Raw genomic sequence first — 12753 nt, 5'->3', positions numbered from 1 at the left:
TCATCCTCATAAAGAATTTGCCTGCCATTGCAGGAGACATGGGTTCAATCCCTGGGTTGGGAAGATGCTCTGTAGAAAGAAATGGGAACCCACTCCAGTATTCCTGCCTGGAAAACTCCATGGACAAAGGAGATTGGCGGGCTGTGGTCCATGGGGTTGCAGAGTCAGACATGACTGAGAATACATATGTACACACTTTCACCCTCATCAAGAGGTTCTTTAGTTCCGCTTCACTTTCTGCCGTTAAGGGTTGCATCATCTGCAAATCTGAGCTTGATCATATTTCTCCCAGCAATCTTGATTCCAGCTTGTGATTCACCCAGCCCAGCATTTTACATGATGTACACTGCATAAAAGTAAAATAAGCAGGGTGACAATATACAGCCTTGACATACTCCTTTCCTAATTTTGAACCAGTCAGTTGTTCCATGTCCAGTTCTAATTGTTGCTTCTTGATCCACATACAGGTTTCTCAGGAGACAGATAGTCTGTTATTCCCATCTCTTGAAGAATTTTCCACAGTTTGTTGTGATCCACACAGTTAAAGGCTTTAGCATAGTCAATGAAGCAGAAGTGGATTTTTTTTTAGATTTCCTTGCTTTCTCTATGATTCAGTGAATGATGGCAGTTTGATCTCTGGTTCCTCTGCCTTTTCTAAACCCAGCTTGTACATCTGGAAGCTCTCAGGTCACATACTGCTGTAGCCTAGCTTGGAGGATTTTGAGCATTACCTTGCTAGCTTATGGAATGAGTGCAATTGTACAGTAAAGTGAACATTCTCGGGAATGTTCTTTGGAATTCATGGAATTGTTTTTCTTTAATTCAAAATACCTGTCAATAGTCCCCAAAGGCAGATGTTAATCAAATATGATGGGCCGCTTTATCCAAGATGGACCAACCGAAAAGTTTTTAAATGTTTTCTTCCTAACATTCCATCATAGATGAGGTAATATAATTACAATGAAGTGATCAGTTGATGATTTTGAATTTCTTCCCAAATAATAATTTTTATCCAAATCTCTAGAAAAATATTTTCCAAGTTTTTAAGAGTAAAGTTTTCCAAGTCATGCCATAAAAAATAATTGCTTCAGTGATGAGCTGTTTACACATTATTTCTAGGTAAGAGCTGTTAACCACATAATTCCCTATATCAAAACAATCCTATATAAATGCTGTGTTAAGAGGGGACGTGGTAGATTATTGTAGAAGGGATATAAGTAATATAGAGTCCCACCTTCATTCATTCGACTGGCTGACTTTGGTTAGGCAAAGGCGCTATCCCAAGTGCTGAGGATACACCCACAGGTCAAGACAGTAGACAACACTATGCACCATGGAGAGGGGAATACACTGAACTAGTATAGAAACTTAGCAGCAGCAGCAGCAGTATAGAAAAATACACTATTGGGCTGTGATGTGTGCTCTGAGGGAAAAGCAAGGTGGCACTGCTGTCTTAGGTAGGGTGACATGGAGCCCTGAGACTCTCTGGGGAAAAATCCTGGAAGAAGACACAGCAGGTGCAGGGGTCCTGGGGCAGAACATGCTGGGCTGATGAGCCTTCCTGCATTCACTGCTTAGGTTTGCGGGTCGGGGGGTGGGGGCGGGGCGGGGGCAGAGGCTCATAAATGGTCAAATGCACCCACTGAGGGCTGTGGGAAGACAGAAGGCATGGGGGTCCCCTGGAGGAGCAGGAGGGAATGGCAGGACCCATCTTCCACCTTCCTTCTGTGTGCTGGTACACTGCTCCCTGGCTCTGGGACAGAGGGACCAGTATGTACAGACAGACAGGGGTGAGGAAGGACCCCCCCATAAATCTAGCACAGCCAGATACTGATTGGGTATGGGGATGAGCTGGGAAGGTTGATAGGGCAGACGGCAAAGTAGCCTGTTCTCTATTTGAGGACCTGGAACTGCATCCTGAATGGCGTGGGGGGACAGGCGGGATCTATGAAGGGCTGGAACAGGAGGGTGAGCTGTGTAGACAGCAGTGTCAGAATCTGATCAGGACAGATCTGAAGAGCAGATGATGCAGGAGGTGGGGGGTCTGATGATGTAGGACTGGACCAGGACACGATCCATGGCTGGACACAGGTGTCACTGCATCAGTTCACCTAAGGCCCCTCACCTTATGTAGGTGATAGAACTCACTTAGTGTAATAAGTGTAACAACATATAGGTGTAAAACTTATGGACCTTAATAACCTTGGATATAGATTCATGACTGAAGAAAACTGTTAATGGCTAGTAGAAATATGATTCACTCACTTTTAATACAAAATACTCCCCATTATTAAGCTTCAACACAACCACCATCTCTCATAGCATAATGCTCCATCCAATTTTCTAACTCACTGAGAACATTCTCAGTTGCTGCTAAGTGATGTCCTAAATATTGCATTCATGCTCCCTGCCCTAAGTTTCCCCAGAGAATGTGGTTCTGATTAGCAAAGGACAGTCTTAATTAACAAGCTTGCTTCTATCAAGTGCACATCCAGAGTCATTACATCCAAAATGTTGAGAGGACTTTATAAACACATCCTGGGTTCAGAAAAGAACTTGGGAGAGCTCTTGTGATAGCACAGTGACACTTGACAATGAGAACTCTGTCTCCTCCCCTCCCTGTGATGCAAATACAACAGTCAGCAGAATCTCTTCTTACACTGATGGAGAATTTGTGCAGATGCACACAAGACAGACTGACAGACATTTGTGATTTCATGGTAGGGTATTGAGAACAGGGAGGCTGAACTACTCATGATGCCAGAAGTGGAGGGTGGGGAATCTCTGCCACAGTACTAGAGCCATCACTGAACTCATGACAAGACATGAGGCATTTCTCTAAGGGAAAATTCATCAAGCCATGATCAGGAGAGGGTAGGAAAGGGGGTCAGACCAGAGAGCTGGAGGCCATGCCAAGTGTCAGCTGTGCTGCTCTCTTACTTTGAAAGAGTCAGTACTACTGTGCATTTTTTGTGTGGCAAAATACATGTAATATGAAATCTACCATTTTAACCATTTTTAAGTATACACCTCAGTAACGTTAAGTACATTTACATTGCTGTGTAACCATCATCACCACTCATCTCCAGAGCTCTTTCATCACTCCAATACTAAGCACAAGTTACACACAAACTTTGGTAGAACTCGTACAATGACCCTGCTAGTGGATGTGGAACACCAGCTCCTTGTATCCAGAGCTTAGAGCTGCCCCTACATGTCTCTCTCTCACATACACACACTGCTAACTCTGCTGAAATCTTTTTGCTTTGCTAAGTAGCATGAATTGTGAGTTGTGAATGAATTATTTCCCCTACAAATGTGTACGCTGATGTCTTAACCTCCAGCACCTTAGAATTTGGTGACAGGATCTTCCAAGAGGTATTTAAGTTAGATGAGGCCATTAGGGTGGGCCAAATATAATCAGACTGGTGTCCTTAGAAGAGGAAACTAAGACATAAGGACAGAGACACAGGGGTGCACGTGGACAGAGGGAGGACCATGTGAGGACACAGTGAGGAGGATGCTATTAGAAGCCAAGTGGAGAGGTCTAAGGAGAAACCAAACTGCCCATACCTTGATCTTAGACTTTCCCAGCTTCCAAAACTATGAGATAAACTTCTGTTATTTCTAAGCTTCCCAGGCTCTGGTCTCCTGTGAGAGCAACCTGGATGGACACAGCCCCAGCAAACTAACACAGGACCTGACAGTGAGAATTTCCAAATAGCTTCTCTTTGCCAAATACCCCGCCTCTTCCAGGCAAGGACATGTCTGCTGTTTTCCTCACAGCTCTGCTTCCTCCTCCCTCCATACCTGAGCTTCTACTCTTCCTTCAGCAAAGGACTGGGTCCACCTCTCAGCCTCCACACAACTGCCCAGCCTGCAGGTACCCATGGCACTTCCCGCCCAGCTCTGGGCAAAGGGAGCTTTCCAGTTTCAATGAAAGCCTCCAGCTGCCAATTCTGCTTTCACTCAGCACTTACTATCCTGTATTAAAACCCTCTAAATGTCAAAAAGCAACAGTTAGAACTGGACATGGAACAACAGGCTGGTTCCAAATCAGGAAAGGAGTATGTCAAGGCTATATATTGTCACCTTATATGCAGAGGGCATCATGAGAAATGCTGGGCTGGATGAAGCACAAGCTGGAATCAAGATTGCCGGGAGAAATATCAATATCCTCAGATATACAGATGACACCACCCTTATGGCAGAAAGTGAAGAACTAAAAAGCCTCTTGATGAAAGTGAAAGAGGAGAGTGAAAAAGTTGGCTTAAAACTCAACATTCAGAAAACTAAGATCATGGTATCTGGTCCCATCACTTCATGGCAAATAGATGGGGAAACAGTGGAAACAGTGACAGACTTTATTTTGGGGGGCTCCAAAATAACTGTGGATGGTGATTGTAGCCGTGAAATTAAAAGACACTTGCTTCTTGAAAGAAAAGCTATGACCAATCTAGACAGTATATTAAAAAGCAGAGACATCAGAGATATTACTTTGCCAACAAAAGTGCACCTAGTCAAAGCTATGGTTTTTCCAGTAGTCATGTATGGATGTGAGAGTTGGACCATAAAAAAGCTGAGCACCAAAGAATTGATGCTTTTGAACTGTGGTGTTGGAGAAGACTCTTGAGAGTCCCTTGGACTGCAAGAGACCCAACCAGTCCATCCTAAAGGAAATCAGTCCTGAATATTTATTGGAAGGACTGATGCTGAAGCTGAAACTCCAATACTTTGGCCACATGATGCAAAGAACTGACTCACTGGAAAAGACCCTGATTCTGGGAAAGACTGAAGGCAGGAGAAGGGGATGACAGAGGATGAGATGGTTGAATGACATCACTGACTCAGTGGACATGAGTTTGAGTAAACTCTGGGAGTTAGTGATGGACAAGGAGACCTGACATGCTGCAGTCCATGGGGTCACAAAGAGTCGAACACGACTCAGTGACTGAACTGAACTGAGTTGCTGACCTTTTCCTCAACCCTCTGTCTTAACAAGCTCCACGTAGAGACAGGTTCCTTACAGGCAGGAATGAGAGATGAGCATCCTATTCTCCCTTAATTCTGCCCAGTGTGGGTCCTTACCCTCTCCTGGCTGACCCTCCTCCTTTGTAAACTAAGAAGTTTTGTGAAGTGACATCTCTAAGGGCATCGATCTCAGGGCACACAGCAGGCCTTTAATAAGTGCAGCTGGAAGGACTCGTTGGCTTCACCAAGGTGAACAACAGCAAGATGGAGTAGATGTGAATGCTGCTTCAGAATAAGCAAGTTTGTGAGACTTTCAAGAAGACCCATCTAGATTCCAGCAGAGGTCTCAGTCAGCGTGTATTAGGACACATTATACACAGAAAAGCATCAGAGTTTTTCTACCTCAGGGATTCAGTGGTCAAACAAGAACTACCAACAACAAATTCCATAAACACAAAGTGAGAGTCAGGACTTAAGCCAGATTCTAGATACCTAGTTTCAAATTCAAGTTGACCCTACATGTGGGTCTAAGTATTCATTCTACTAAGCATCAATGAAGCAATGTTAATGTTTGAGGCCATATGCTGGTGAGGAATAAATCACTTTGAAATTCTAGACTTTAGTAAGAATTTCAAATCGACGGAATGACAAGCATAATAACCCAACAAGGCCTTTCCACAGAAGTCATATGTCAGTACTAAAATCTTCACTTCTAACATGCCTTAAACAAATGATGGAGGAAAAGAACTGGCAGCCAAGTAGCAGGTCACCTAGTCCCATTCTCCAATTTAAAAAGCGTACATCATCTTTCTTCTTTTTAGATATTTTTTTTTATTTATTTGGCTGTGTCAGGCCTTAGTCATTTCATGCAGCGTCTTTTGTTGCAATGCAGACTCTCAAGCTGGGTGTGCAGGCTCTGGAGCATGCGGGCTCAACAGTTGTGACCCACGGGCTTAGTTACTCCATGGCATATGAGATCTTAGTTCTCCAACAGGGATCAAACCCATGTCCACTACATTGCAAGGCAGATTCTTAACCACTATGCCACCAGACCACCCTATTCATAGTCCTTCTTATCCCTAGGGTCTGGATTCAGCAACTACAAGTAGCAGGAGGAAATCTCCCATCTATCCCTTACTCCCTAAAGCACAGACCCCACTGTCCTCTGCACACTGGAAGCACCTTCTGTATTTTCCTGCCCTGATCTCAGCATGATGCAAAATTTCTCTATGATGGATCTTCTGTGGAGGGAAGGGAGGGAAGAGAGAGACACCAGGCAGAGCCAGTTGAGTCTCCCAAAGTACAAAGGCTTTCCTGGGCTCTCTTCCCTGGTCTCTACAGGGTTCCTGGAAAGAAGAAATGATAGAAAACAGGAGCAAACTCACTGTTCAAACAAATGCCTGCTGACTTCTGTGTCCACTGCACTGAGCGGATCATCCAGGAGGTAGATGTCTGCATCCTGATACACAGCTCTAGAAAACAGAGAGATGTCAAGAGAGGACACTTCACACTCTTTGAGTCCCATCTATGAATCATGACAGTGTTCAAAAACTGTATGTTCATTCCAAGAGCCTAGGGAAAGAGCCAAGACCCTGCTTCACACAGGCCCACCCAGTGAGCAGAGTCTGCATGCTCACTTCCACTAGGAGCCATGGAGAAGGAGGGGCAGGATGACAACTGATATGCCATTTACCTTGCAAGGTTGACCCGGGCTTTCTGCCCTCCACTCAGTGTGGTTCCTCGGTCTCCTATGACAGTTAGATCTCCATTTTCCAGAAACTGTAAATCCTACATGGAAAGAGAAAAGGGAAAAAAACAAAGAATTAAAATGTGTTGTCCTCCTGCCATCTTAGCCCTTCAGTGTTAGTACTTCATAAAAGTGTTTGATCAGCAGCAGTGTGCTTATTTTCATAGCAACTAAATTGTGACTTTGAACATTAAAAAAAAAAAAACTCAGGAATGTTAATGTGTTTTAATTGTATATTTTTTTCACAGCATTTATGCATTTGACCATTATAACAGGTATTTAGTGAGCATCGATTATACAGCAGACATCGTTCTGGACACATGAAACAAAGTCTCAGAATTTCTTTCCATGGTGGGAGACGGACGACATGTAAAATTAACCTGAGCACAAGTACTGAGGATGAGAAGGAAAAGGAAGCGGGCTCAAGGGGATGGAGACTGAAGGAGGGAAGTGAGTCCACACTAGGGTGGGAGGGCTCTGCTCAGAGTGGGTGTGAGCAGATCTGGGAGGGGGGTGGCGCCTAGGCAGACCTGGAGAGGCTGCTCCTCACAGAGAGAGGGGCGGGTGCAGGGGCCACGGGGGAGATGCCCAAGGGGTTCAGGACAAGCAAGGACACAGGAGAGTGGAGCTGAGTAGGAATGAGGGGAGTGAGGGCAGAGACAGAGAAGGAGGAGCCTGGGGTCACTCCAATAAAGGAGGAGTGATGTGGTCTGATTTTTAAGAAATCAGTCCTGCACATTGTAGAAAACAGACGATAACGGGAGAAAGGTGAGGGCAGATACAAGCAAGGAGGCTACTGGAATAATCTAGGTGAGAGATGACGGTGCCCAGGACCAGAGTGGGAGCAGCAGGAATGGAGAGATAGGGTCACACTCCAGACACAAATGGAAGGTGGAGTCTGGAAGACCTGCTGACGGGACAGGTGTGGGCTATAAGAGAAGAGGACTATGGTTTCTGGGGTGAGGAAGGGGAAGGACAGGGTCTCTATTTACTGAATTGGGGAAGATGGTAGATGTAGGTTTAGGAGACTTCCCTTGTGGACAAGCTGAGATGACCTCCCAGTGGTGTCACAGTGCAGCTGGACATGCAGGTGTGAAGGTCTGTGCTAGAGGCACAGGTGTGAGAGCTGGTGGCCCAGGCTGGTGAAGGCACAGGTCTTACTTTATCAAGGAGTAAATGTGTCTTAAACAAAACATTTTACTGATCTCAGCCTCAGCTTCCCACTCTCTCTGAAGAGATGATACCTGACCTGTGTCTTCCACAGTGATACTTGAGGTTAAGTGGTAGACTGACAAGATCAGCACAAGAAATGGAAACAGAAAAAATAAGCATATGAAAAGATACTTGACAGAAATGTCATTCTGTTCAGTTCAGTTCAGTTCAGTCACTCAGTCATGCCTGATTCTTTGCAACCCCCTAAACTGCAGCACACCAGGCCTCCCTGTCCATCACCAACTCCCGGAGTCCACCCAAACCCATGTCCATTCAGTCGGTGATGCCATCCAACTATCTCATCCTCTGTCATCCCCTTCTTCTCCTGCCCTCAATCTTTCCCAGCATCAGGGTCTTTTCCAATGATTCAGCTCTTCGCAGCAGGTGGCCAAAGTACTGGAGTTTCAGCTTCAAAATCAGTCCTTCAAATGAACATTCAGGACTGGTCCCCTTTAGGATGAACTGGTTGGATCTCCTTGCAGCCCAAGGGACTCTCAAGAGTCTTCTCCAACACCACAGTTCAAAAGCATCAATTCTTCTGTGCTCAGCTTTCTTCACAGTCCAACTCTCACATCCATACATGACTGCTGGAGAAACCATAGCTTTGACTAGATAGACATTTGTTGGCAAAGTAATGTCTCTGCTTTATAATATGCTATCTAGGGTGGTCATAGCTTTTCTTCCAGGGAGCAAGTGTCTTAATTTCATGGCTGCATTCACCATCTGCAGTTATTTTGGAGCCCAGAAAAATAAAGTCTCTCACTGTTTCCACTGTTTCCCCATCTATTTGCCATGAAGTGATGGGACCAGATGCCATGACATTCTTTTTTTGAATGTTGAGTTTTAAGCCAACTTCTTCACTGTCCTCTCACTTTTGTCAAGAGACTCTTTAGTTCCTCGGGGTTTTCTGCCATAAGGGTGATGTCATCTGCATATCTGAGGTTATTGATATTTTTCCCTTCAATCTTGACTCCAGCTTGTGCTTTATGCAGCCCAGTGTTTTGCAAGATATACTCTGCATATATGTTAAATAAACAGGGTGACAATATACAGCCTTGACATATTCCTTCCCCAATTTGGAACCAGTCTATAGTTACATGTCCATTTCTAACTGTTGCTTCTTGACCTGCATACAGATTTCTCAGGAGGCAGTTAAGGTGGTCTGGTATTCCCATCTCTTGAAGAACTTTCCACAGTTTGTTGTGATCCACACAATCAAAGGCTTTGGTGTACTCAATAAAGCCAAAGGAGGTGTTTTTCTAGAAGTCTCTTGCTTTTTTGATGATCCAACTGATGTTGGCCATTTGATCTTTGTTTCCTCTACCTTTTCTAAATCAAGTTTGAACATCTGGAAGTTCACGGTTCACATACTGTTGAAGCCTGGCTTGAAGAATTTTGAGCGTTACTTTGCTAGCATGACAATTACTCTGACAATTATTCATGCACACACTACAGATAAGAAAAACATTTCACAAGATTTGAAGTAAAATCCAAGTCAGGTTAATTCCCAGCCACCATTTTCTGATTAGGTTAAAGGGAAAAGCCTGAGTTGAGCATATATTACAGTTCCTCCCACTGACAGGAAGGTGTTCTTATTCACGTTATTTTCCTCTAAGTTAAATTTAACCAATTCTCACTGAACAGCAGACACACAAACTAGGGGCAAACTATGAAATGGTGCTGCTGATTCTTGATGCCATCCATCCAGAAGAACATGAAGAGCCCTTCACTGATGGTGGAGACTTAGTGTAGAAACACCACACAGTAGACTGTTGAAACCAATAATGAGGCCCTGACAGAGGAAGGCTGGGTTCCAGAGTCAAACGGCAGACATCTTTCCTTTCTTACAGCTTTTCTTCCATTTGGGATTGCCCTTCCTCTCATGGCCTGTCAATATCTTGCCCATTTTTCCAGGCTCAGCGCAAACACACTCTCCCATGAACCCATCCTGGACTCATCTCTTCCTGCTGGTTTCCTAATTTTCTGTTTACATCTCTCATCTCCCATGAAGGACTGTCTTATTCTGGTCCATCATTTGTACACATGCACACGGTGTCTCTCAGCTCCTGGAGGGTAAGATCTGTGGTGGACCCCGATACTGTTTATCTCTAATCCTCACAACAAGCTGCACAGGAAGTACTGGCCCCACATCACAGATGAGGAAACTGAGACTAAGTGAGGTCACATCACTGCTCTGAGGAATGCCTTTACGTAATGTACTATGTATAGGGCACCTACATAAATATAAACTTAAATAATGGAAGTTAAATATTCAAATATCTTCTTTCTTACATGTCATATTTTATGGATGTGTTTTACCAAAAACTGAGCTTATAATTAAGAGCTAATTTTTTCTCAAAATTATTCTAACATTTATAAAGTGCCTGTTATGTCCCTAGAAATCAGGTGCTTTAAAATCACTCCTGCATTTCATTCTCAAAACAACATTATGAGGTTGATAGTATTATTATCTCTATTTTACAGATGAAGAATCATGCACCTAGCAAACGGAGAAACAGACTCAATTCCTGAGCCTCTGACTCCTGGGCCTTGAAGTTGATGGCATCAGTCTGAATTGATGTTGCCACTGTGATTACTTCATTTCTCCCTATTTTATCATATTAATAGAAATGTTTTCAGCTCAATGAACTTAAATGTTTACTTCAATTAAATCTAGTATAATATATGATGTTGTAATTAACATATGTAATACAAGAAAATTTACTTTTTTCTGTTTTTTCTTCCAGGATTTGGGGGCAGTGGGGTTAGGGAAAACAGTGAGAAGAAATCTTTATTTATATGTATGTATATTTGTAGAGAAAAGGGCTATAATAGTAAAAATAGCTACCATTTACTGAAACACTGGCATGTTTGCATTCCACATGCATGACCTGTAGCATTTACAATAATCCCATCTCTCCCTGCATTCAATAAGAAAAGAAATTGAGATAAACACCCAGAGTTAATAACTAAGATTGTTTCTCTCCAAAAGCCAAGCCTTTTCTACTACACATACAGTTTCTGTAACTACAGGTCAAAATAGTTCTAGGACACACCTATTATCTACAAAAGTATTATCCCCATCCACTGATACAGGGATTCCAAAAAAGATAAGCAAAGAGTCTCATTAGGTGGTTCCCAGGTGCAAAAACCTTGCTGACCTCTTGCTAATCATTGTCACAGATGACACTTCAGAGCAGCAACAAAACCTCCTGGATACCCTCTGATCCAGAGTCCTTGTTTTGCTGCAGATACATCAGAGGTCCAGGCAGGTAACAGGACATGTCCAGAGTGACAGTGAGCAAGTGACAAAGCTGCGGTCAGGACACTGCTCTCCGATCCCTCCCTTCCTGCCAAGGAGGAAATGGACACAAGGGGCCCCAACTCCATGTCCCAACCACGCAGAAAACAGGAGAGTGGTCCGTGTCTTTAAACATCACACAACATACAGAAGAATCACTGTGCAGGCTGGTCCAGCAGGTCCCCTTCCCACCAGAGTCTGTGCTGCACACATGCCCTAGGCTGGGTGAAGCCCCAGGACACTGCCTTCATTACTGGTCCAGTCACTCCACGTGGCTGCAGCAAACCATCGGCTCCCACGGAAAATACTGAATGGCAGCCACTGTCCCAGCACCTGCTCTTCTCCAGAGATGCTCAAGTGTTGGGGAAAAGATAAGGCTGAGCTTCCCAGAAAGGTGAGGTCATAAAAGAAATAGCCACACAGTGGCCTGGGTCTTTGGAGCCTGACCTGGACATCAAAAATTTAACTTGATTAAGGTAATTATTAACCTATTTCTTATGAAATGCCTGAAATCTATTTATTTCCCATCCCATTTTCATAAATCACCGAATTTTTTAATAAGTTGTTCCTTATAAACTTCCTCAATTGAAAGGCAGCACAGCACTGTGGAGTCTAGAGTCCTGCTTAAACAGCCCTGAACCTGAGCTGCCAGTGTTGAGGTGAGTCATTTCTTCTCACCAAGCCTCAGTTTTACCAACTATAAAACACCAAAGACACTGGTAAAAAGATTCATAACTCATATTTCTTTTTATGTGTGTACATGTGTGCACATATGAATGATACACAGAAAACAGATTGCCGCATGGACTCAATAAATGAGAGATATTGTCTCACTGTCTTACATTTGCTTTCCCTCTTATTTTCTTACACAGTATGTATATCATTTAATAAAAATCTAGTTCATTACTGCTAATGACATCATTTTGCAAAAGCACAATCATCCATTAACAATAACCCAGGAGAAAGAAACAAGAGTTAAACAAACAATTCTGTTTGTCCACATCATCATATAATGGTACTCACCTGATACAATCCATGAAATTCAAGCCACTGTCCAAACAAAATTACTATTTCCTCAGAAAGTGGGTCTGGAGCCTTCAACTCCCACACCTTTGAAAGTCTGTCCCAGCCTTTTATTCACAGTATAAAAGAAGTCAGAGGTCCAGACTGCACTGAACATACCCCAGGGGAAGCCCTTTAACATTGTTATTCACTGATTTTTCTAACTCAAGAGAGTAACATAGTATTTATCAGTATTTAAATTTTTCTTTCTTTTTGCCAAATTATATTCTCCTATCAGTTAAGTTTAGTTTTCATTATTCACTAATTTATATCCCAAAGTACAGTTAAACATTTTGTCTTGCCATTTCCTGTGAAACTCAGGGCCATTCCTGAAAACAACCTCTCCATAGTAAAAGATGCAGTATTAAAAAGAAATGTTACAGCATTCAATTTTCTTTAAAGAATAAACTACAAGTCAAAAATGAAGTAGAGAGGGAAACCTAGAGACTGAAACAGAGCA

The 12753-nt window shown here is 43.2% G+C and overlaps 1 protein-coding gene across 1 annotated transcript in view; it reads right to left on the bottom strand.

Moving 5' to 3' along the window:
• Nucleotides 1–12753, bottom strand: part of LOC109567079 (ATP-binding cassette sub-family C member 4-like) — a 160055-nt gene that overhangs the window by 121715 nt on the left and 25587 nt on the right. The window contains exons 4-5 of the mRNA XM_070799962.1: nucleotides 6665–6759; nucleotides 6357–6443 (exon numbers count right to left, since the gene is read on the bottom strand). Of these exons, the coding sequence (XP_070656063.1) occupies nucleotides 6357–6443; nucleotides 6665–6759 (182 nt within the window). The remainder of the gene's footprint in view (nucleotides 1–6356; nucleotides 6444–6664; nucleotides 6760–12753) is intronic.

The sequence above is a fragment of the Bos indicus genome, chromosome 12, assembly GCF_029378745.1.
Source record: "Bos indicus isolate NIAB-ARS_2022 breed Sahiwal x Tharparkar chromosome 12, NIAB-ARS_B.indTharparkar_mat_pri_1.0, whole genome shotgun sequence".
NCBI classification, from domain to species: domain Eukaryota; kingdom Metazoa; phylum Chordata; class Mammalia; order Artiodactyla; family Bovidae; genus Bos; species Bos indicus.
Note: the sequence above shows the minus strand (reverse complement) of the source record. Positions and strands in the feature narration are given on the sequence as shown.